At 29.4% G+C, this 24,137-nt stretch overlaps 1 protein-coding gene across 2 annotated transcripts in view; it reads left to right on the top strand.

Moving 5' to 3' along the window:
• Positions 1 to 4,814: 4,814 nt before the first annotated feature.
• LOC107441690 (lysosomal cholesterol signaling protein) overlaps positions 4,815 to 24,137 on the top strand; it is a 61,814-nt gene continuing 42,491 nt past the window's right edge. The window contains exon 1 of one of the 2 annotated variants that reach the window (XM_071183211.1): positions 4,815 to 5,164. In XM_071183211.1, coding sequence (XP_071039312.1) covers positions 5,156 to 5,164 — 9 coding nt within the window. In that variant the 5' untranslated portion in view covers positions 4,815 to 5,155. Of the gene's footprint in view, positions 5,165 to 19,604; positions 19,744 to 24,137 lie in introns of those variants that run through there. The other variant, XM_071183212.1, reaches the window with a different exon arrangement.

Genomic DNA, 24,137 nt, shown 5'->3' with positions numbered 1-24,137 from the left:
TTAACAATGGAAACAATCGTTTTTGTGAAAAATTAAATTGTATTGTTGACATCAAAACTAAAAATATTGTGTTTCAACTTAACAATACTACCTTAATTTATACTTTAGAATTGCCTCGGAGAAATTTGAATTGTTAGCAATGACTTAAACAAAAAGTTTTATTTTAACTGACAAATACTATATTATAATTTTAACTTTTTCTATGACTATACTCCTTTTCTTACTCTTTTCTTTGTTTTTTATACATTTTATATTTTTGCGATAAAATAAAAAACTTATAGTTGTTCTGCTTCTGAACACAGATGAAAACACAAAATGATGGGCTTCCCCAACAATCAAAAATATATACATTTATTTTACAAATTCCATATTATTAGGGTGGCGCCTTTCAGAGAATTAAAAATACCAAAATTATCTTCATCAAAGCCGATGCTTTACATCCGGCTATTACATTACATTACATTACAGTGGTAGACTACTATTTCATATTGTTTTACAACACATGGTTTTAGCCCTCTGTTGGGAAAGACTTTAAAACAAAACTAACAACAGTTACTTTTCTCAACAACTGAAATTTAGAATAGTGTGATTAAGAAAAATATGTGAACTGTTTGCAATTTCAAATTAATATTGAAATGCACAGGTTTAGAATTTTCTACAGTGAAAAGTTTTCGGAACTTCAGTATTCAAAAAAGTATACAAAAGCTAGACGTTAAGAACGTATCCAATGAGCGAGCAAAGCGAGCATTGGATTGCGAAGCAATCCGAAATGAACTGAGAAAGCAGTTCCGGGGGTTGGCGAGCGGCAGCGAGCAGGGGGCGAAGCCTCCTAGTATAAAAGAAAAACTATACTTTGTTTAAAAGTAGTTAATAAGTATACTGTGTCACTGTTTTATCTCACATTGTATTTTATATAATACCTCTTCTTTTAATGAACACTATTTTGCAAAAATTACTTGTAACCACATAGAAATTGCAAAATTGCACGTATTCTTCTAAATATCAGACACATAAATAACAGTTACGTTTCTTTACAAAAAAAAAAATTCAATACTATAAGAGCAGTAGTAAAAACCTTACTTCTCACGTGTTTATTAGTTATATAAAGACAGCTTATATATCAACTGGATAAAATAGAACAGTAACATTCTTACTTTAAAAATTTAGTCATAACAAGAGTCTTGGAATTTGCAAACAATAGTGATAATAGAATTTTCTTATTATCTTTTGTATGAAAATGTAAGTTTATCTAGTCAAATTCTGTTTTTAAAATTTTATTTCCTTCACGATTTTATCATATTTTGCATTTGCAGGTAAATAAATATTCCTTTGTCACGTAATATTATTCATGGAGGAGAGGGGGGGGTGGTTTGGACATGAGGTTAGAGAGGACATCTTCAATAACTTATTTATTTATGAGTCAAAATTTCTCAATGAGGTGTCTTAGATTGGTAACATTGGATGTAAAATTTCATGTGAAATTGCACGATCAGACTGTGAATACTTTTTAGTATAAATAATGCATCAAAATATTCATCATTAACCATCAACATATAAGCTATTAATACAATTTTAAACTACAGATATTTTTAATTTTTTATGAAATGTTTAACACGGGAATAACACAGCCTGAAAACTGAGTGATTTTTTTTAATAGGTATGAGATTTTTCTGCAATCCATGCAATGGCTAATTTTTTCGTTTTTCAGAAATGGTGTGTTAAAAGCAGTGATAATTAGTTGAATACTCTGAAAAATTCAATGGTTAATTTTCCGTTATTTTTTTCTTCTGTAAAAAGGCTCATAATGTAGGGGGGAAAAATCACTTCTAGCGTTTTCAAACTATTTCGAATTAAAAAAAATTTAAATTTAAAAAAAATTATATTCATAATTTTATTTGTCAACAAATCAACTTTAATTTGGAATGATGATGTCTAAGTTATATTACGCATTGCAGTTCGAGGAAACCTTCACTTTGGGGATTGTAATATTGCATTGTAAATGGTTGAATAAAGCCATTTTTCGCACACATAAAGCTATGAATGAAATATATTATCGATCAATCTTTTCAGGCAATATTAAGAGCTAAGAATTAACATTGTTAGACTTGCGCGTGACTCAAATGATTTTAAAGCAAAATGTTATGTCAGATGGTAATATATAAAATCTTGTTATCTTATTTGGAGAAAAAACAAGTAATTTTCATAGATGAGGCACAAGTTGGTTTCTTATAAGTTTTGTTTTGCAACTTATGATAATTTTTTTAAGAAAAAGGTTTCGTTAAGAAAAGGACTTCGGGTTTGGCCATTGGGTTAGTAGTTTTGCTAGCAGTTACATTATGGAACAGACCCGCATTTTCGATGGTTCCCGCTATTTAATCGGGGGTTCTGAAAGGGAATTGGTTGCAAGAACATCCCTAACTAAATTAAACAGGAACATTTAGAGATCTTGATTTGTTCAAAAACATGAAGCCATTCATTCTATAGGGAATTTTTGGGATTTTCTTAATGATATTCTTCTAAGAAATATCGCCCAATAACTTTAGAAAATAATAATTTAATTGGAATTTTGACTTTTTATGGCTCTTTGTGAAGGAACAATTTCTATATCTTAAAATTAAGATGAGAATCTAGTTTTATCTGCGAATTAAAATAAAAAAAACTGGTATAATACATATTTTTCTCTTTTTTTTATGAATTTCTTCGACTTTGTTTATCTTATGATTTACTGTTTGTCCTAAGATGTTTAAAGTTTTATTATTTGTTTACGATTTTATTTAGCTTATATTTTACTACTCAAAAGATTTGTTTTCCGGTAAGTCACTCAAGCATATGGTAATTCGCACCGCTAAACAATTGTCAGCTGCCTTCCCATTTGATTTTTCAAATTATTTACTTTTGATTCTTAGAGAAAAGGGTAAACTATTCAAGAATAAAATATATTGAGAATACTATTAAAACAATTCTTATATTTGATTCTTACAGTTCTACTAACTCCAAATATTTAAATTTAACTCAAATGGTGTTTGAATTCTTGTCAGTAGTAGTCTAAAATAGTGTTCGTGTACAGTAGTACACGATTACTATTTTGGTGAATCTTGGAAAAAACAATCATGGCGGATGATAGATTTATTTTTTTAATGCTCTTTTTTTATTTTATCAAAAAGAAATGTAATTACCTCCGGCAGAGTCTTTTAAAAAATATTCTCGAAAAAGCATTTAAAATTGAAATAACTTTCGAGAAAATTGGAATTTTGAAAAAAAGAAAAAAAACTAGCTTTAAGTTCTTAAAAGAAAGCGGGCCTTTTAGCACTTCAAATTTCAACTGTGTAGTTGCACTTTAGCGGGAAAAAGAGCAGTTATTATGGTTTTTTCCCCTACAAATTAAATTTTTCTCTCCCTCCAATGCCCACATGTGTTAACATCCGTCAATTCAGGCATTTACATGGCGATTTTGTTGGCCTCTCTCTCAGGGGCACCATATTAGGTGGGCCAACGTCGCTCCCACAGTGAGGACAGACAGTACAGGGAAGAAAAGAACATCCATGCCTTGCCAAGGATTCGAACCCAGAACCTTTCTGATGCAAGGACAGTTCCCTGCCCTCTACACAGGCCGGTCGGTAGTTAAAAGTTGATAATTCTAAAACCCATAGTCCATTTTTAAATTTTTTCTCTTTTACAGTTTTATACACCTACGTAATTTTAAGTTTAAAGTCTTGTAATTTTCGCATAGCTAAACAAAATGTAACTTAAAATAAAAAAGTTAGAAAAAATTCGCAAAAAAGCACTTAAAAATGCTTTAATTTTTGAACAAATTGCAATTAAAAAAAAGCTCTTGTTAAGTTCGTAAACACTTTAGTACAATTAGTTCTCGAACTAATTATAAAAATGATAAATTTTTTTATTCCATCGTAATTCCTTTGAATGTTTCAACACGTTTTCGTAATTTCAAATTTTTAAGTCTTGTAGCTTTTTGCGCAGCAAGAAAGAAAATTGAAACGAAAAAAAAAATTTTGGTTACTAAATTAATTTTACAGGAACAGCTTATAAACTGTAGGGAATTTAGGCATTTGTTTTAACATGTTTCCGTTTGAAAACTCAAACGTAATCTTTCCACAAATTTTAACAACCGAGAAAAATCCCATGTGCAATCAATTTGACTTTTTGTAGGTTGTCAATCTTTCTATTGCTTTAGTATTGGACTAGCAAACACATATCGTAAATCATTTAAGCTACAGACGCACTGTTTACGCGTAGATAATACATTTTTAGTTGCCTCTTCCTGAATTTCACGCTTCTGCTCTTAACGTTGCAAGTATTAATCTTACTGTGAAAACTCCTTTTTTTCACAAACAATTTTAAATTATTCGAAAAGTTGGATTCAATTGGGCAGAATTTCTTACAAAAACTACGATGCCTGATAATTTGCTTTTGGAGGATGACATATCCAAGCGATTTCTGTTTTGAGTTTTTATTTTTTGCAGACGATAAATTATTCACTTAAATCTCTCCTGAATTTCGCCTTTTTCTGTTTTAATAGTAATATAAATACGATACTATATGTAAAAATAAGCGTTGCATATTTAAAAATACGAAGGTAATGATTTACTAAATACTCTTTTATTGATATTTATTTTGCTTTCAAATCAAGGATCTAGATCGGACTAATAGACTTTGACTAGAACTCTTCTAAATGCAGTTGGGGAAATCTTAATGCTTATTAATCGAAGGGGAAAAAACTGGGAAAAAAACTAACTCCTTGACCTAAAATAAGTTTCAGATGAGTCATATAACTTGAATTTTCCCCCAATATCCCTCTTTTCAGGGAGAGTTCTATTTGGAGGTGGAATTTTTATCAACCATGCGATAAATTTAAGAATTTTATCAATGTGTACAGTTCACTCACACTGGAAAATGTCTAAGAAATTGTTAATCAAAGAATTCGGACAATTGGAGAAAGTTTGAATACGAACCAAATAATTCTATCGTCCAAAAAGTTCTAAAGAAAGACAAACCAGTTTTCAAATTCTGGCCGTTCAACACGAGAGGTCACTTCAGCGTTTTATAGTGCAGTTGTGCGTGTAAGCGTTCTCACTAAATTTAGAAAATCGTCCGGCATTATTAATTTTGAAATTATTCTAAGCTTTTAATCATCAGCATGGAATCGGTAAGATATCTTTTTCCCCCTTTGCCTGACGTAGTCTTTTTTCTTTTAATGTGACATGTATAAACACTGTTATACAAGATTTTTATATTTTTATACTATACTATTTACATTTCATTTTATCTTTATTTACATTTCATTTACATTACTATTTATATTTCATTTTATATTTATTTTCATTTTATTTATATTAATATTTATATTTCATTTACTATTTATATTATTTACTATTTGTATTTCATTTAATGAAATATGCATTTCAAAAAAATATATAATGGGTTTTTGAAATGCTTATTTTATTAATTGAAATAGCAATAGTTAAACTAAAGTATACATTTTGATTTCAGCTATTTTGAAAACAGCATTAATTTGAAGCATTAAATTCTTTAAAATATTTGTTCCTATCAGTTTCTTATTTTGGAAATATTATTTAATGTAACTTCCGGTTTGATATAGTTAGTTGATTTTAAGGAATGGGATATTTTGAATTTATTGGAATTGTTGTGTTGTATATGAAATATTTATAAAGGATTTTTACTAATTTTGGTTATAAGACATAAGCTAGGCTATATTTTTAAAACAATTATTAGCCAAATGCTGATTTTAATTTTAATGTATCGAAGTTAAATTGAATTTCATGAAAACCCGAAGGTTATTTTCTTTCTAGAATAAATATTTGTGTTAATACGTAGGAAAATTTTCAATTTGTATTTTTCACATAGAGTAAAAAAATAAGCTTTAGAATTTTCTCTGCCAACAAACTTCCCAGTTGTCGATAAAACGTGTTTTAGTATGCCTTATTTCATCATTAAATCACTTTTCAATTAAAAAAATGAATGTAATATTCTTAGCAACTAAAAGTTATAAATTTAGTTCTATATTTAAGTTTTTGAAAAAGTTTCAGCTGCATTGTTTTTGCAATCCATTATTCTATTACAAGAATTTATGTTGCGCAATGAAATATTTGAATCAGAGATGCAGGTTTAGTAGAATCCTAGAAAAGTATTAAGATTATTGCTGCACAAATGTTAAACCCAAATAAAATAAGGTTTATTTTCAAAATACAGTGAGCAAAAATGTATNAAGACACAACTGCACCAAGCTGCTAATGTAAATACTGAAAGAATGTTAGAAGAAAATATAAATCAAAATAAAATAATTACCTGAAATAAATCCGATAAATAAATAAATAAATAAAAGTATGAATAAATAGATATATAAAAATGAAACAAAAAAAATGAATAAATTAAGTAAATAAATAAATTTAATAAAATAATAAAATAAATTAAAATAAATTAAAATTTAAATTTAAGTTTAATTTAAAATAATTTAAATTTAAGTTTAAATTTAATTGAAATTTAAATTTAACAATCTAAATTTAATAATTTAAAATTAACAATCTAAATTTAACAATTTAAATTTAACAATCTAAATTTAATAATTTAAATTTAACAATTTAAATTTAACAATCTAATTTCTCGACCATTTTAGATTCTTGACCATCAAAATATGGCGAGTAGTCGCATTCTGAAAAGTATGATTTCAATAGCTAAAAGTTTCGACCAAAAAATTCACTTATTTCTCAAGAGCTTATTTGAACGATTTCCCTCAAATTTTGGATTTTATCATTTAAAACTATGTAGATTAATTGGTGTAAAAATTTGTTGTCTATGAGAGTAAATATTTGAATTTACACTGTTATTGGCAATTGCAATACTATTTCACTAGAAAACTATGTAAGCACAAAGTGAAAAATAACAGTTTATTTATTTTACAGATAAAGAATTGATAGTTGATTAAAAATTCTTAAAAAAAATACTTACTTAATAATTAAATACACTTCTAACTTATAAAAGTTTTGTTTTTTAACTTCCAAAATATCAATTAAATAAAATGCATAATGTTTACAAAAATAAATATAGAAGCGTTTTTTTTGTGCAAAGTGTCCTCCGATTTATTCAATCATTTTATGACACCAAAGCAAACAACCAATTACTAAAGCTACTAAAAAAAGCAATAAAACAACCTTAATAAACCATTGTCATAAAGGTTTTTCTTTCTTCCAGTGTCACCTGATCGATAATGACCTTTATAATTTTAATGGCCGAAAATATACAACAGTTTATCGTTTTTAGAAAACGATTATTTAATGTTGTAAGAGCGTTTAGATATAGTCACATCTCAAGCAATAACGTATTTAATTTATTTATCGATTAAATATTTTTATTATCATTTATCTGAAATTATTGGAGACGATTTTGAACTCACGTGTAGAAGTTAAATGCACATGCTTTATCAATGGTGATAGGTTTCTTGGGATAAAGAGTCGTGAAAAAAATCTTTGGAACATTTTGAAATATCACAGCCCTGTCAAAAGTAGTACCTAGTGAAAATTAGTTTCTTTAATACTACCTTACCTTTGATTAGATTTCAATATAGCGTATTTTCAGGCAGCCAGAAATATGGTCAATACTGTGATGGGTGTGAGTTGATACGAATAGGACAGTAATTAGAAGTTCGGAAAAAAATACCGGCAAATATTTTTTGCTTGTTTTAACTGCTTTAATAATGCCCCAAAATGACAAGCATAAGTTTTTTTGGTCGGAAGAGTCTGTTTGGTAGGGATTTGTAGTCGTGTTCGTGAGAACGGGAGTTCAATTCCAGCCTACCGAAAAATCCCGTGTATTAAATGGTGTTTGCTGCACGTTAAATCTGTCGGGATCACTAAGTCCTCTAAGTTCCCATGGCAAATCAATGCCTCAGGGAGTACTGATTCAAGAGCTCCCTTGTTTTCTGGATTGGGTTCAAAATTACAAGGCTACGGAGTTGAACATTGGTAGTCGTAATCTCCAATTTGGGTTTAATGATGTTGGCTGTTTAATGACGGCTATTATATAAAATAAAATCTTAAGTTTTTCCAGACAGGTGAGTGTTGGCTCCTAGGTCAAAATACATAATTTGAAATAGGGTGTTTTTGCTGTTTTTTCAAGATATCTCAGATACAAAGCTCTATATGTAAAAAGTGTAAATGCAAAAGTTGTAGATCAGTAATTTCTGCATATTATGAGTACCAATCTATGTTTTGTTTCAAATTTGTTTACTTCACCTATTAGAAAAGTTGACCTAAATTGTCAACTATTTTCTTACCAAAACTAATTCAGTAAAAAGCCTTTTTGTTACAATAAAATAACGTCGATTATCTTATATTTTAATATCCCATTTTTTTCTGATAAGTTATGTCCCAAATTTAACTATCTTCAGTTGTCCCCGTCCCTTCGAATCTTCCGAGGAAAAGTTAGATCGAAATACTCAACCTGAAAACATGTTTTTGCAGATTATTTAAAATTTTTAAAAAACTACGAATTATATCATAACAAATTATGTAACAAAGTTGAACATTTGGAAAATTCTGTCTCACTAAATATTGTAAAAGTTGCTCTAATTGCATTGCTGCCGACCAGGAGATGTAATTTCTACCCAATGTTTAAATTAGTAGTGAAATAACATGCATAAGTAGCTAAAGTGTGTAAAATTTCATCGGTTCCTAGAAGCATCACTAAATTCTTATCAATTCTCTAATGAATATTACCTAATTACTTGTATTTAAGCATCGTGGTAGACAATAATAATTTAATTCAAGTGTTGTATCATGAAATATGCTACCATTTAAAATACTTCGCAAGAAATTCCGATTAAAGCCGAAAAAGTTGGTCAAGTCGCTGTTATTGTTTTATGTAAAATAAAGTTAGTTTTTTGGTTAAAATGTTTAAAAGAGGTAGAAAAGAATATTTTATAGTATAGTATTTTTTTTAATAGTGACAAAAACATTTCATTGCTCCTAATTGCAATATTTCATCATCCTTGATTGTATTTCTCTTACTCGTATTAATTATCCCATTTTTTACAACAAATTACTGATATTGGTGTAGAATGTTCAGTAATTTTTTATTTCAATGTAAAGATTAATAACTGCTTTGCTAAGAATAAAAGTATTCAGAATTTGAATGAAGTCTGGTATTCAAATATATTATTTTGATAGTTTATTTCAGTGTTATCATAGTGTTAGAACATAGCATTAAAACTATAAAATAAGAATGGTTCTAAATCGTTAATTATTTATTTTTATGAACATTATTTACTGTTTTGTCTCTCCAAATACCTATAATAAAAACTATCAGTAGAGTCAGCTTTTTCATTTGCTCATAATAAAGGGTTAAGCTCAGTTATTCAACTTGATCTTCAACAGAAAATAAAAACCACAATAACACTTCACGTGCAGGTGAGTTATAGGAAATGAAAGAAAAGCTCTTAATCACTGTTATGACTGTTTTTATTTTCCCGTTGAGATTCGTGCTCTCTAAAAATTCCCCCATTGTTTAAAATGCCAACATGTAGTGGAAAATTTAAAAGCATTTTGTGTTTTTATGCTGAAAACTATAAAGAAATGCGCCTTTTCTTTATGATGAACGTCATATTACAGTGCACAACTATAGGGATAATAATTTAAGATCCATAATTTTTCTTTGAAACGAATCAAAGATCATCTTAGTGAAAAAAATTTTTTTTATCTCAATACATATATAGATACAGAAAAATGTTGTTTAGTCCTTTTTTTTAAATATAGTTTTTCTATGGATATTCTCATTTTTTCAAGAGAATAGATATTTTTCAATTTCTTACGTTCAGTGATAGTTGCAGTGATATAGGGATAATAATTTAAGATCCATAATTTTTCCTTGAAACGAATCAAAGATCATCTTAGTGAAATATTTTTTTTATCTCAATACATATATAGATACAGAAAAATGTTGTTTAGTCCTTTTTTTTAAATATAGTTTTTCTATGGATATTCTCATTTTTTTAAGAGAATAGATATTTTTCAATTTCTTACGTTCAGTGATCGTTGCACAACTATAGGGATAATAATTTAAGATCCATAATTTTTCTTTCAAATGAATCAAAGATCATCTTAGTGAAATATTTTTTTTTTATCTCAATACATATATGGGACATTCTCACAAAAACAGTCATTTTCATGTCCGCAGTACATTTTATGTTTGTTTTACAACTTACGAAAATTTTTTTTTTCAGGGAAAGTGTCCCCCAGAATGCAAGCTACAAAAAAATAAAAATAAAATTACTAATTTTTATTTTTTATTTATTTTAGGTAATTAAAATATACCAATATGTCATTCCCTCACTTGTCCCCACTGTTGATTTAAAAAGAGAAAAAATTGTTTCTGAAATTTAAAAAAAAAGAAAAAAAAACACAAATTCGTGTTTTTTATTTCAGAATATTGAAATATAGAATTCAGAAAATCAATTTAAAATTTAATTTCCGATAAAAATATTATCACAGCACTATTTTAAACTTTGTCCCTAGTGTTTTGCATCATTCCCTCACAACAATGTTCTTATCACTTGCAATCTTCTTAGAATAAAAATATTTTAATAAAAACTTTAGCAGTTAACAACTGGCATCATAGAACAAAATTGCAGTATGTTTCCATCTTCAACTTAAAGAAGCTTTGCTGTGGAATAAAATTGAATGAATCAAACCAGGCGAAATTTTTTACATTTGTCATTCCCTCATGTCGTTTTTTAGAGTTATATAAAATACAACTTCCTCGAGAAAGTGGATAAGTATATGTTGCTTTCTTGTATGAATATAATTGTATGTGATTGATTTCAGAAATTAATTAGGCCTAACTGTTATTTTTAAATTTTATTAAATTTGTCATTCCCTCACTAGTGTATAAAGTGAGGGAATGATGCCGAAGTGAGGGAGTGATTCAAGATGAGTATATTCTTAAATTTTTTTTTGTTCAATCGTGCCAGCCAATTTTATTTCCCAAACCTGTAAAAACTATTAAATATATAAAACTAAATTATAATAAATATTAGATATACTTAGTATGTTATCATTTTCAAACTTGAGGTAGCTGTAACTTAGAGAAAAACATGTATTAAAATAAAATGTCATTCCCTCACTTTTTAAATAGTGAAATTAATTAATTAATTTAAATATTAAGTATAATTTATAGGATATATACTCTCTTTATAATGCCATTACATATTTCTATTAATATAAAAAGTTTCAGAGCTTTTTATTCACTTTACTTTTTTGGGATTTTATGAACTGAAAAATGCCAGTTTTCGTGAGAATGACCCATATAGATACAGAAAAATGTTGTTTAGTCTTTTTTTTTCTTAAATATAGTTTTCTGTAGATTTTCTCATTTTTAAGAAAATAGATATTTTTTAATTTCTTGCTTTAAAAAGAAAAATTGAATGCATTCTCGAAACCGAACTCAACCATCAAAAAGGCACGGACAGTGACGGAAAATATTAAATGTACTTTTAATTTGTGCATAAATATCACTGTAAATCATGAAACCTGAAATATCACTGTAAATCATGAGCCATGAAAAATTATTTTTTGTTTACAATGCATATTTCCCCCCAAAAATACATTTCAACTTAAGAGACTTTTCGTGTTTTAACAACACTCAATACAAACTGCAAATAGGAAGGAGCCTCTTAACTGTTTTGGTTTGAATGTTTATGTTTGGTTCATAAGTTGGATGATCTCGGAAGCAAGTGAAGAGGTTCAACTTTTTACTATTAAATAACATGCTCTTTGTACTATTTATATTGGACTATCCATATTGCCATCCCAATAGAAACTTATTCCTATTGATTGTTATCTGTAAATAATTGATCATTGATAGATGTGGACAGGTTAGCGAAGTGATGTCAGCTTAGAAGTCTCTATAAGTTTGCAATCAGAGTATTGCCACAATATCAGACATTTTGCACTATGTACAAAAACTTCGTTTAGTAATTTGATTGCCGCGTCCAGTACTCGGGTGATAGCAACAATCATCTGGCTATGTCTCCCGCATTCGGGTGACGCTTAATTCAGTACTTAAAAAGGATCTCGGAAATATTTGGATATATATTTCATAGGGTATAATAAAAGTTATTGAATTATTATAGAAATGTTTTAATAAAAAAATTATTTGGAATGTAAAATTTTAAGGCATTCGATGAGAAGTTCACGTTGGTCAGCACGATTTGGACAAAAATTGTTTTCATTTCCCATCTTTTATTAAAATAATAATTTCTTTGAATGCGCGTCAAATGATTTTTTCGAACTCTTTTTTTTTTTTTTTTTTNTTTTTTTTTTTTTTTTTTTTTTTTTTTTTTTTTTTTGAGAAAGGTGATATTATGCTAGCTTTAGAAGGCCAGGTTGTATTTACAAGCAGTCATTAATATAGGTAGGTACTCTATTTACGTCACATTAGACCTGCCCAATGGGCTATTGGCGTCGGTCTGGGAATGATCCGAAGACATGCCATCACAATTTTGATCCTCTGCAGAGAGGATATCATTTATGAGGCCACTTCTTCAATTTAGATATAGATCTGAAGGGGGAATAAATTTTTTCCAGATCCCTAAACCAATGGTACTGCTCAGTGATTGACCACTGGACTTCCAATTCCACATATTTTACGAGCACTTTTATCGCATGTACTCGGTGGGTTTTAGTGGAGTATAAAAATGAACCCCAAATCCTCCGGACCGGTGTCCAATTCTTTAATTACTCTGCTACCACCGCCAACAGACAATAATATTTTTACCGATATCAAGGCTCTAAATCCTTTTACATTTACAGTCTTTAATATTGCAGTTTTGCAATTCACTAAAATGTTCTAAGTTTTCTTTGCCATTTAATTTGTTCTTATTGTTCAGGTTTAAGAAATCATTCGGGTGAGAATAATCTCTACGATACTTTTCATTATTATATTCGAAAATGAGCAGACATGAGCCAACAACGCAAGCTTGGTAAAACTGCTCTCATGACTTAGCTGAGATTTTGTTTCAAACAGGGAGGCAGCAAACGTGTTAAACAAGTATGTTTCAGTTTCTGGGGAGCGAATGAAGTGATCAGTTATGATGATCATTAGCAAACAAGGAGTAGTGTGATATAAATTTATCTAAATGGAAATTTATTTCATTTTGTGCAGTGACTTTTTTCAAAATTAAAATGTGAGAGCAACAAAAAACTTGATGATTTCAGCAATTGTTACCCACAATAGCAGGATCATCAATATATTATAAACAAAAATTTCATGAAAAGTGTTGTCGTTTGGGTTCGTCTTTAGAAAGAAAAGAGAACTTTGAATATCATTCACCTCGAATAGCTTACTCTCTTGGACATTTTGTGGGGTTATTTTTCGCGTGATCAGAGTTTTGATAGCGGGTTCGAGTACCGAAATGCAGCGCGGTTGTTTGCTGACTGTAAGCTCTGACCCATCTCTTTTATCTGTAACCGGGGTTTTTTATTGCTCACCAAAAGGCTTTGTGGAGTACATAGAGAAGGCTCTTGTCCAGTCGGATGTTCTGTGGCTTTTTTTTAAAGTCCTTTTTACAGGCTTTCGATCCGTATCCAAGTAAAGGCTTGCTGAAGTACTAAGAGGATGGAAAACCAGTCAGTTTTCGATCTAGAATGGGATATCTTGAATTTACTTGGAATGAGGTAGGTCTCGAGGACTTGGATAATATAATGAACTTGATTGCTACCATGAATTAAACTTGCCGGAGGTACCTCTGAATGGATTTATATTCTGGACAAATGCGTTTCTTAAAATAATTAATACCGGAAATTGTTGAATTTTTACATATTGTTCCTCAATGGCTCTGTATTGTAGACGCAAATAAATGCTCATTGTAAAGTTTTAAAATATGTCTTATTTTACACAATAAGTTTAAATAATTTTAAGAAATTCTAGAACGTTCTCAGATAATTTTTTAGAAGAAGATCCCAGAGAGTTTTTTAGAAGATTTTCTTGGAAAATTCACTGAAGTTCATGGATAATAACGTTTCAATACACAAAATTATTAATACCAGAAACAGGTCTAAAGCATTTAAACTATAGAGAACATACTAAGAACATTTAAACTACATTAAACTCCTCAGCCCAATAACTTAATCTGGTGGTTATATAATCTGTTTTAGATTTTTAGTTCGTCGAGTACTTACTTCGTTTTTAATTTTGCATTTAGTGAAAACCAGGGAGATGTGATTTGGGTCATAATTAAAAAAAAAGGAACACTTTAAAAAAAAAATAAAAATAAGGAAATTGGTGAACTTGATTTTGCAACAGGGATATACTTATTTTTTGCTTTACGTTTTTGTTGTTTTCATTTTAAAATATTTTTAAATGCGAGAGAAGTAATTTCTAAATCTAATGCATAACATTATGATCAAAAGTTTTGAAGTAAAAAATATTAATGGGAGTATTTTATTTATTTACAATAAAAGAAAATGTCGGTGAAGCTGTAATTTTGTGCAAAACTGTACTTTTTTTTTCCAATAATGCTTTATAATTTTTTTCTTTGCTATATTAAAAAATCATAAGCTATACGATGTATTTTGTTTTTCGCGATAATTCTAAGTCTTAGAAACTTTGAAAATATGGAGGTGTATTAAAAAATGTTAAGCGAGTTTAATGTAATAAAAAAATATTTAAATCCAGAATTATAAATTGCTTAACTTAAAGTAAAAAATACCACGCAAAAAGCTGTGCAGTCCTAACAATGGAGGGGCTGTAAATTTTACTTGCTGCAAGGTAGTCTTTTGTTGGTGAATTGAAAGCTGAGTATATATTGAAATTTAAATTTGTTTCATGCTTTTTTTTTTTTTTTTTACAATTTCGTTTTATCACTTTTTGTTTTAAAACATGGACCACATCATTCTCGGAAAAAGAAAAAAAAATTGAAAGTATGGATTATGTAACTTTTAAGTTGAAAAAAAAATTGAATGAAATTGGTCAAAGCGTTTCTGTGTACTAAAAGTTATAAAAAAATATCCTATTTTTAAATTTTTATTTCTCAAGACGCATTCGAACGATTTTTTTAAATTTTGAATTTTGTTGTTTGAAACAGAATAGTTTGAAATGATTAATAACTCGAGTACCCTAAAAATAAATTAAAAAGAAAAAACTAAAAAAACTTATTTTTACCAAGGAATTATCGTTAAATAAACAAGTTTTATAATTCAATGGGAATTTTTTTTAAAATTCACTTAAATAATCCTATAGATATAGCAAAATACGAAAAAATAAAATTCGCCAATAAGGGGCCCAAATTTTCATCCACTCTTTGCTCTATTTGTTTTCGGATTTCACAATTTTAAAAGAAGTTTTATTGTATTCAATATATTAGTTTTCTTTAACTGGCAATTATTTAGAAAATCACATTATCGTTTTGCTGTTTACCTTATTATAATTTAACACTAACTCTTCTTTTTCACACTATCTTAAATTTACCAAAATGCAATAGATTTATTTAAAGTAAGGTTTAAAGCTTTCTGATAATAAAATTAATATATGGCATTAATCTTAGAGTTTTTTTCCTCTGCTGATTAGCAGAGGGTAAATTATCTTGATAGTACGATAAATGTAATAAATTTCTTCATAAAGAATTTTGCGCAATATAACCTCTAGACACTTTAAAATAAGATCAAAGCACTTTTAAAATTTTTTAAAGTGTGGATAAATGTTTTTCAATTGCCTGCGTATAAACTCTAATTTGGGACAAAAAATGACGTTGATAAAATTTACAGTCATTAATGGATTTAAATCATATTCTCTGATGATTATGATACTAATCATTCAAAGCTATCTTATGACCCAACCTTGTGCTAAAAATTTATCATGCTTAAGTATTTATAATATTTATCTATAAAGCTATCAAAATTCATGACCTTATGAATGCTTTTTAGTTTTAGAATGAAAAAAAAAACGTAACAAAAATATTTTCATTTCTGCTGGTTATAACTAAAAATATTACATTTTTGAGTGAGTACGCGTTTCTTTAATTCATGATCAAATTCCAGTGGGAAGAAATGAAAGATCAACTATGAATATATACAGTATTTGTCCCATCTACAGTGTAAAAATTTCGGATCCAATTTATGAAAGAAAATACTGGCAGCCTAGGTACATCATTCGTAAAATCCATTTTACGGTAAAGTGCATTTCTACCATAAAAATTTATACCGTAATTTTTACAGTACAAGAGACAGAATATTTATTTAATTGCAGTGATTCCATGATTTTAAAGTAAATTAAACAGCATAGAAAATTACTGTATATCAGATTCTTTGCTCCGTAAAAGTTTACAGTAAAAAGTACCGGTACTCAAAGTGCCGGAATTTTTTACTATTATTTGATCAGGAATCTTTTACAGTGTAGTGAGTATCTTGATCGCTTCTCACAAATTAGCTGCTTCATGACTTTTCATTGTATTATTTAGTATTGTGGTAATGCAACAATTCAATATTATAATGAACTCTATTGTGCTTTACAAAAATTAGCAATGCTTGCAGACCTTTCATGGGGGGGGGAGAGAAACGGAGCATTGATTTGCAAAGTGTTAATGCAGCAAGTGCTCATAACTAATCATTAACAAACTATTGTTAAACAAAAGTAATATCGTATTACAAATCATGATTATCATAGAAATTGAAAAAATTAAATTATATAACACAAGATGATCACACAAATAAATAAATGCGAATTAATATTTCTTTTTCTGCTGTTAATTAAATGGAGTCGGTAGGTCATATACCAATAACGCTAAAGCTTGCCTTTTTTGATGCACCTTTTCAGAGCATCTAAACAAGATATTGCTTCAGTTTTTTCACAGAATATTTAATCATATATGTTTACACTGTAATACCTGTTCATAGGTATCTTTGGCAGAAAATTTAAAAAAAATATTATGAACTGAGAACTTTTAATTTTTAAAAAAAGTTTCCTCATTTTTGAGCAAAAATCTTTCACATCTCAAAAAGTATTCCTGTTAACGCTAAAGCATTCTCACAGCATATAACTGATATAATCTCAAATATCCCCCAAAAATTTCAAAGCTGCATCGTAAGTAATTTCTCAGAAAAGGTACATCGAAAAATGTCAATTTTAGCATTATTGATATATATCCTACCAACTCCCCTTAAATAAAAGGAAAATAAACCGCGTTTCGGTTCAAAATTAAACATAACATCGTGTAAGGCTAAGGAAAGATAAATTTGCATAATACAATACCATTTGACATTGCAATAAGATTTAAGAAAATTTGTGAATCACTGCGGTAAACTGTCTCTAAAATTTCTGACAACGTAAGAAGTTTTAGTAAGATATTATATAATAACTATTTTCAATGGTGGCCACTTCTCTGACTGAACTTTGGGACTAAAATACGGCTACTCCTTCACATTCTGAAGGTCAAAAATCCAAAATTTATAGACAGAATAAATAGTAAATATCTGCCTTACTTATAGATTTCGGACTAATCCAAGGTAGAATGAAATAGCTTGTTAATATTTACCTAAACTATTTCAAGTTATGTTGCATAAATCCAATGCCTTCAAAATTCAGAACCTTAAAAGTCTTAGCAACAGTAAGGTGGTTCTCAAGCACTTGAGCAAGTATTGTTGGAATGTTGCAGACTATTGGTATGTATACCTGAAACATCGTTAGAATGAATCTAAAATTAGAGGTTTCAAACTAAAATTGTAATTCTAAGCCTGAAATTTGAGGTCTTAGTCTAAAATTTATGCTAAAATTATGGCTCTTCGCCTAAAGATTTATGTTTTAGGGTAAATCTTGAATTAAAAATTGTAGCTCTTAATCTAAAGTTTCAGCAAAAGTTGAAACAGGGATGTTCAAAGAAATATTCAGTCGGCAAAGAACGCAACGTATCATCTTTAATGACATTTGATTACTGAATAACACAATATTTTCACTTGCTGGGGTTGCAATTTCAATGACATGGGATATGAAACTTTAATTTGCTGATTTGTTAGCATGGACGATATTTTTAATTATGTAATAGAACACTGTTAGCTTTCTTGAATTAACCTTTTTTCCTAATTGATTCGAATTTTCCACTCATAATAGGGAAGTAATTGCAATCTGGAAGATATAGTGCCAACAGATTATTCAGAGGACCATTTCAAATGTGTAAGAACGAAATCTTAATGAAAATTTTGAAACTGGAGAAGTTCAATATTAATTGGTAATTAACCCTGGGTGCCGTATTAAGCCGACATCCAAGGCGGCTATTTGTGTGCACCAGCGCCGTATTTAGCCGGCATGCACGCTATTACCAGTGTGTACGAGTGATGTATTCAGCCGGCATCAGCATGATGACTTATGTGTTCAAGCGTCATATTAAGCCGACATCCACGTAATGACCTGTGTGTAAGAGCGCCGTATTTAAACTATGTTAACGTGAGAGTTTTTTATAACTGGTTCAATCTGTTTCAATATCCACTGGGCTATTATTCTATCGACCCATATAGGATTAACATCACTTAAAGTATATTTTTATAAGCTTATCATGCTTTGTAAGTCGGATGCATTTTTATTTAAAATATTTGCAAAATCTCCAAATAAATTGCTTTGTGACATTTATATAAGAAAATCTGAACATCAGCGTACCGACATGCAATGTGGTGCATCGCTCTGTCGCGTCACTTCAGTGTAAAGGGACTGCCGTAACGAAAGGGTTAATGGGAGAAAGGGTGTTGCAGGTCAAAATGGTCGTTAAAATATATAAGAAAAAAATGTTAGAAAAAATCCGTACATTAAACGAAATAAAACTAAAATGCTTTAAAATGAGGAAAAAAGTTAAAATGTAAAAAATAAACAAGAATTGAATAAAATAAAATTGAATATATTGGAAAATTGAATAGAATTTATAAAATTGACAAAAATGAATTTAAAAAAGTCTGAAATTGTAAATGTCATTAGAATATTAAAATGGGCATGCGTATGAATGAAGGAATTTTCCTTTGCATTGACTAGCTGCATATTTCTACTTCGATTCGCCAGCGATTTTTCTTAAAGTTTACTTTTACGCTGTCCGTCTGTATCAATAACAAAAAAAGAATGATGCTCAGTAATGCCACTGTCGCGCTACAGAGCGAAATAAAAACATAAAAAGGTTCCAGAACATTGTAAGAAATAGAAAACACGGAAGATTATCAAAGATTATTCCCCATTCCTTTAACAGTTTGACATAATACTTTTTCATAAAACTAAACTTGACATTGAAAATATCAAATTACATTTATTTAAGCACGCGAAAATAAATATCTGAATAATGGCATATGTGTCAATAAAAAACGCGAATAATTTACCACTTGAAATGAAAATATTCTCTCGATAATTTGCTCATTGAATCAGTTAAAAAAAAGGCAGGTTAAAATAAATATAACAGAAGCGTTTTGAGTGGCCGTGACGTTGCAATGACACTGTGCAAATACTTCGTAAAGAAACACTACCCAAAATGACGAAATAATTTATTGGTCTTTTATTTCATCTTCCGACTGCTGGTGAAGAAGAAGATTTTCATCTTCCTCTCGTGTAATTTCTTAATCACCAAAAAGTCTTTAAAAGTAGGGGATTGTCACCAGTGATAACAGAAAGTTGTTCTCTTTTTTTTTTCTTTTTTCATTTTGAGTGGAATAGGAAATCTCTGATAAAGTGACTCTCGTTTCTTATAACATGGTATGTCGACTTTTTAATTTATTGTACAAGATTTTCATTATGATTTGTTTTTTGCAATGCATACTGTTATTAATTATTAAATATCACCAAAATAAAGGATTGCTTTTGATACAGTAAAGAAAATTCATTTTCAAAATGTAGCATCTTGATATGTTTTGTTTTATCAAAAAAGCTCATATATATATATATAACGAATATTAAAAAATGAAATGATTTATTTTTTATTAACTTTTTAAAAAAATCAAGCTTTATTTATTAGACTAAAGATTTTATCATTTATATAAAATTCAATATACGCCAGCATTTGCAACTTAGCAACAATATTTATAAATTTTTGACTTTTTTTCTTAATTTTTTAAAATTATATATTAATTTATTTATATATTTAATTATTTTTCTGCTTATTTATTTGTTATGGTGCTCCCCGCACGATTATATTGATATATATATTGTTTCGGTTAAATTATTACAGTACCAGAAGGCACTATTTTTGCGGATATAATCATGTGAGCTGATGAGAATATTATATCGTTCCTATCTTAGTTTTTCTAATTTTGGTTGTTGTTAAATTTTCTTTAAATTTTCAATATTTTTATTATTTTTCTTCCTGCGAAAAATTTTAAAATTTTTTCATTTTTGAAATGGATATTTTGTGCAATATTTGTGTCTAAACTGAAAATAATTGTGACTTATATGTGAATTTTTTAACGAAGACTTTGTTTCCCTTAATAAGAAAGGCATAAATTATGTTTTGTACAACTTTCATTTTTCTTTACGCAATTTGAATAATTTTTTTTTTAATTTCACTCTCATTATTTTTTCAGAATAAAATTTTTATTTTTGAGAAATGCTGATCATTTACATCAGGACGTTTTTTTTTCATACTTTGCCTAAATAGCATTTGTCATTCCATAGAATGCCTAGGTATTATATTCAATGCCTATGGAAAGTATTTAACACTTCTCATATTTCATACCTTGCCTAAAAACATCCAGCATTATATACTATGCCGGCGTTTCATACTTTGCCGGTAACATATATACGGGGTGTCTCAGTTAAGCTTTTTCAGACCTCCGAGTGGTAGGGTGCATCCTGATGACTCGAAATCATATAGCAATGCGGGGTCGGAAATGCTTTCCCGAAGCGATAATGTACACAGAAGCACCATAAAGAAAAGAGACGGTCTGTAAAAAATCGTTTAAATAAGCATAAGGTACATGGGTCAAGGTAGGTGTTCGAAGCTTCTGCCACCGGCTACAATGCACACCTCACATCTCCGACGCATGGACATCCGAACATTCTGCAATACTCCAGGCATATCTCGAATTTCTCGGGTAGCTACTGCGATTCTTACAACCAGTTCCTCAGCATTGTCAACAGGGGTGCCATAATTCAGAGTTTTCATATGACCCCAGAAATAAAAAGCAAGACATGATAGGTCGGGTTACCGAGGAGGCCAACGCACTGGAAAGTTCGGAACTTTCGTAAAACGCCATCTACCGCCTCTGGAAAGCATTTCCGACCCCACATTGCTATATGATTTCGAGTCGTCAGGATGCACTCTACCCCTCTTAGGAGTTCTGAAACGTTTAACTGAGAGACCCTATATATATAATCTTATTCCATCTCTAATTTCTTATTATCTCAATATTTTTCATATCCTTATAAACCTTATTGACATAACTTGTAATGCCTATTACCAGGTTTCTTTGGATTGATAATTTTTACCCCTTATAATGTATATGCAGTTTGAATTTTTTAATGATTTCTTAAAATACTATGGACTTAGCTACATTTGGCATGTAACGTAACAAGTGTTATTATAAATACTAGGAGGCTCCGCCCCCTGCTCGCTAACGCTCGCCAACCCCCAAGAATTGCTACGCTATCCTATGTGGTTCACGCCGTGAACCATGTGGACTCTTCGAACACGTTTTCTTTCATTAGGTTTAAAAGCCCTAGCAACTTCACTAATATTCTGCATTTTAAAGCGTGAAAATTCAATGCATAAATAAACGCGAAATATAAAAAAATTCAATGCATTCAATACAAACACTTCGACGTTTTTTAGACGTTTAGGTAGCTCCCAGTAGAAAAATATCAATTTAACAGCGGTCTTTTAAAGCATTCTCACTTCAATTAATTAATTAATTCCTAAATGAGTTTAAATTAAATATTATCATGTTTTTAGGGCATGAATCTGAATTGAACAACCTGATAATGCTCACTCTGGTTATTGTTTCCGTTTTTAAAAGAGCTATATGTTGAGCCACTACATCTAGATTTGCCATGTGACATTTTTAGCAGCAATCATTGGTCGATTTTCTAACGTTGCCATTCGGGGAGTTGTAATGAGGCTTTTTTTTTTGGTGCCGTGTAAGAGAAATATATATATAGATCTTTATGAAGCTAAACGACATGATTTGAATTGTTAATACAATCTTTGATGAAGATATGCACTTTTCTCTATTTTATTAAAACGTTTTTTAGAGCACTTGATTCTATATATTTCATTTATATGGTCATCGAGTTTTTTGGCCGATAAGACCTAAAGTTTTTTTAATTTTGATAAAATGTGTAATATTTCAGTGTTATTATATGGAGTTAAAAACTATATGTAAAGATAAATATTGATATGTCGAATAAGACATAAATAAGCCGTAGTGAAGCCGTCTTAGGAAGCAATTGAGGAAAATTAATAATTTTATAAAAAAGGAGAGCAATCAAAAATACGAAAAATATTTCTATTATTAAAAATTATTTGCTTATTTAACGATAGTTTTACACTAAGGAAAAAAGTATAGTTAAAATTACCAGATTATGGTAAAATTTAAAATATTTCTGACTTCACGGGAACACTAAAATGCATAATCGGCAATTTTTACAGAAACGCTTTGGTAATAGTATTAGTAAAATTAATAATAAAATATGGTTTTAAAATTTGTGATAAAGTTAGGTAAATATGGTAAAATTTGATAAGTTTAACATGATACATTAGAGGCATAACACAAGAAACATTAATTCAGTTAAATTTAATTTTCAATTTCGTATTTTTTACTAAATGTGTAATAATAAGTAATATAATTTTGAAAACCAGAATTTCCGGTAAACCGTTACCATATAATGACCATAATTATTACCATACCATAATTATTGAATAAATGGTTTAAATAATGGTTTACCGTTACCATAATTATTGAATAAATGGCTTAAATACCATGTATTTTGGTTTTTAGTGCCAAAATTATAATTTTTTTTTTTTTACAATAAATGTTTTTACTATACAATACGGTAATTTTACCAGAATTTTTTCCTCCTTGTACAAATGGCACCTCACTAAAATTTTGTGCTGCTAAATTGCTGCAGAGATAAATGTCAAAAAATTATAACTCTGCTAGGTTAACTTTGTAGGATATATTTTGTTATGATATATATTTTGGAGTTCTTTTTAAAAGTGTTAAAATTTTTTGAATCGTGGTCAAAGCTAACAAAAATGATATTTTTGCAGGTTGTTTAAAGACCCTTTACATGTAATTTTATAGTTCTTAGTCCCGCAGTGGACTGATAAATCAAGCATCACTGGCTGCAGCCAGTGTGCAGGTGGGTAACCACTTGGATCAGTCTGCATAGGGACCGAGGGTGTGCGGTATTGTGGTCCTCGTTAAATTGTTCTACCGTAAAGTGCTCGACTTCGCGTGCAGGCAGTCGGGCTACCGAAGCGGGGGAGCCATCCCCTCTGCAGAGGATCAAAATTGTGATGGCATGTCTTCGGATCATCCTCAGGGATGCTTCCCAGACGGTCGCCAATAGCCCATTGTGCAGCTCTAGTGCGACGTAAAGGAACTACAGCTACAACAACTTATAGTTCTTATGAAAAATGAATACAAAAAAGTATTCACACTGTAGTCGTAAAATAATATTCAAGTGAGAAAAGGTAAAAAGGTTTTTCGAAACCTGTCAAATCACTACTAAGGAAGGTGAGTGTACAAAAAATTAAAATTGCTTGATTTCAGGTTAAAACATAAAGGCGTTTAATCTCCCTCCTCTTCGTTATCTTTCGCAATGAAATAAGTTTCGGTGTTATTTACAACAGCCGATCTTTCTGTGATTTGTTAGATTTTGATGACATACTTTTTCTTCTAATAAATATTACCTTGCGATCCCCCAATGTGTAATACACATTAAGAAAGGTATTTATGAAACACACGGTATAACTTTTGGATTAATTACGCAAGCCGTATTGAATTTTTTGATTGGTTTATTAATAAATATGAATAGCATTTTTAAAAATGATCAATTTTTGTTTTTCAGTTAGTATTCATATTGTAAGCTTGCTTATACTGTTACTACTTGTATATACTGCTTGTGTAAAAGTGTGCACGTGAACATTAATT

Source organism: Parasteatoda tepidariorum, chromosome 7 (assembly GCF_043381705.1).
Source record: "Parasteatoda tepidariorum isolate YZ-2023 chromosome 7, CAS_Ptep_4.0, whole genome shotgun sequence".
NCBI classification, from domain to species: domain Eukaryota; kingdom Metazoa; phylum Arthropoda; class Arachnida; order Araneae; family Theridiidae; genus Parasteatoda; species Parasteatoda tepidariorum.
The sequence above is the reverse complement of the archived record's forward strand: the minus strand, read 5'-3'. Positions and strand labels throughout refer to the sequence as shown.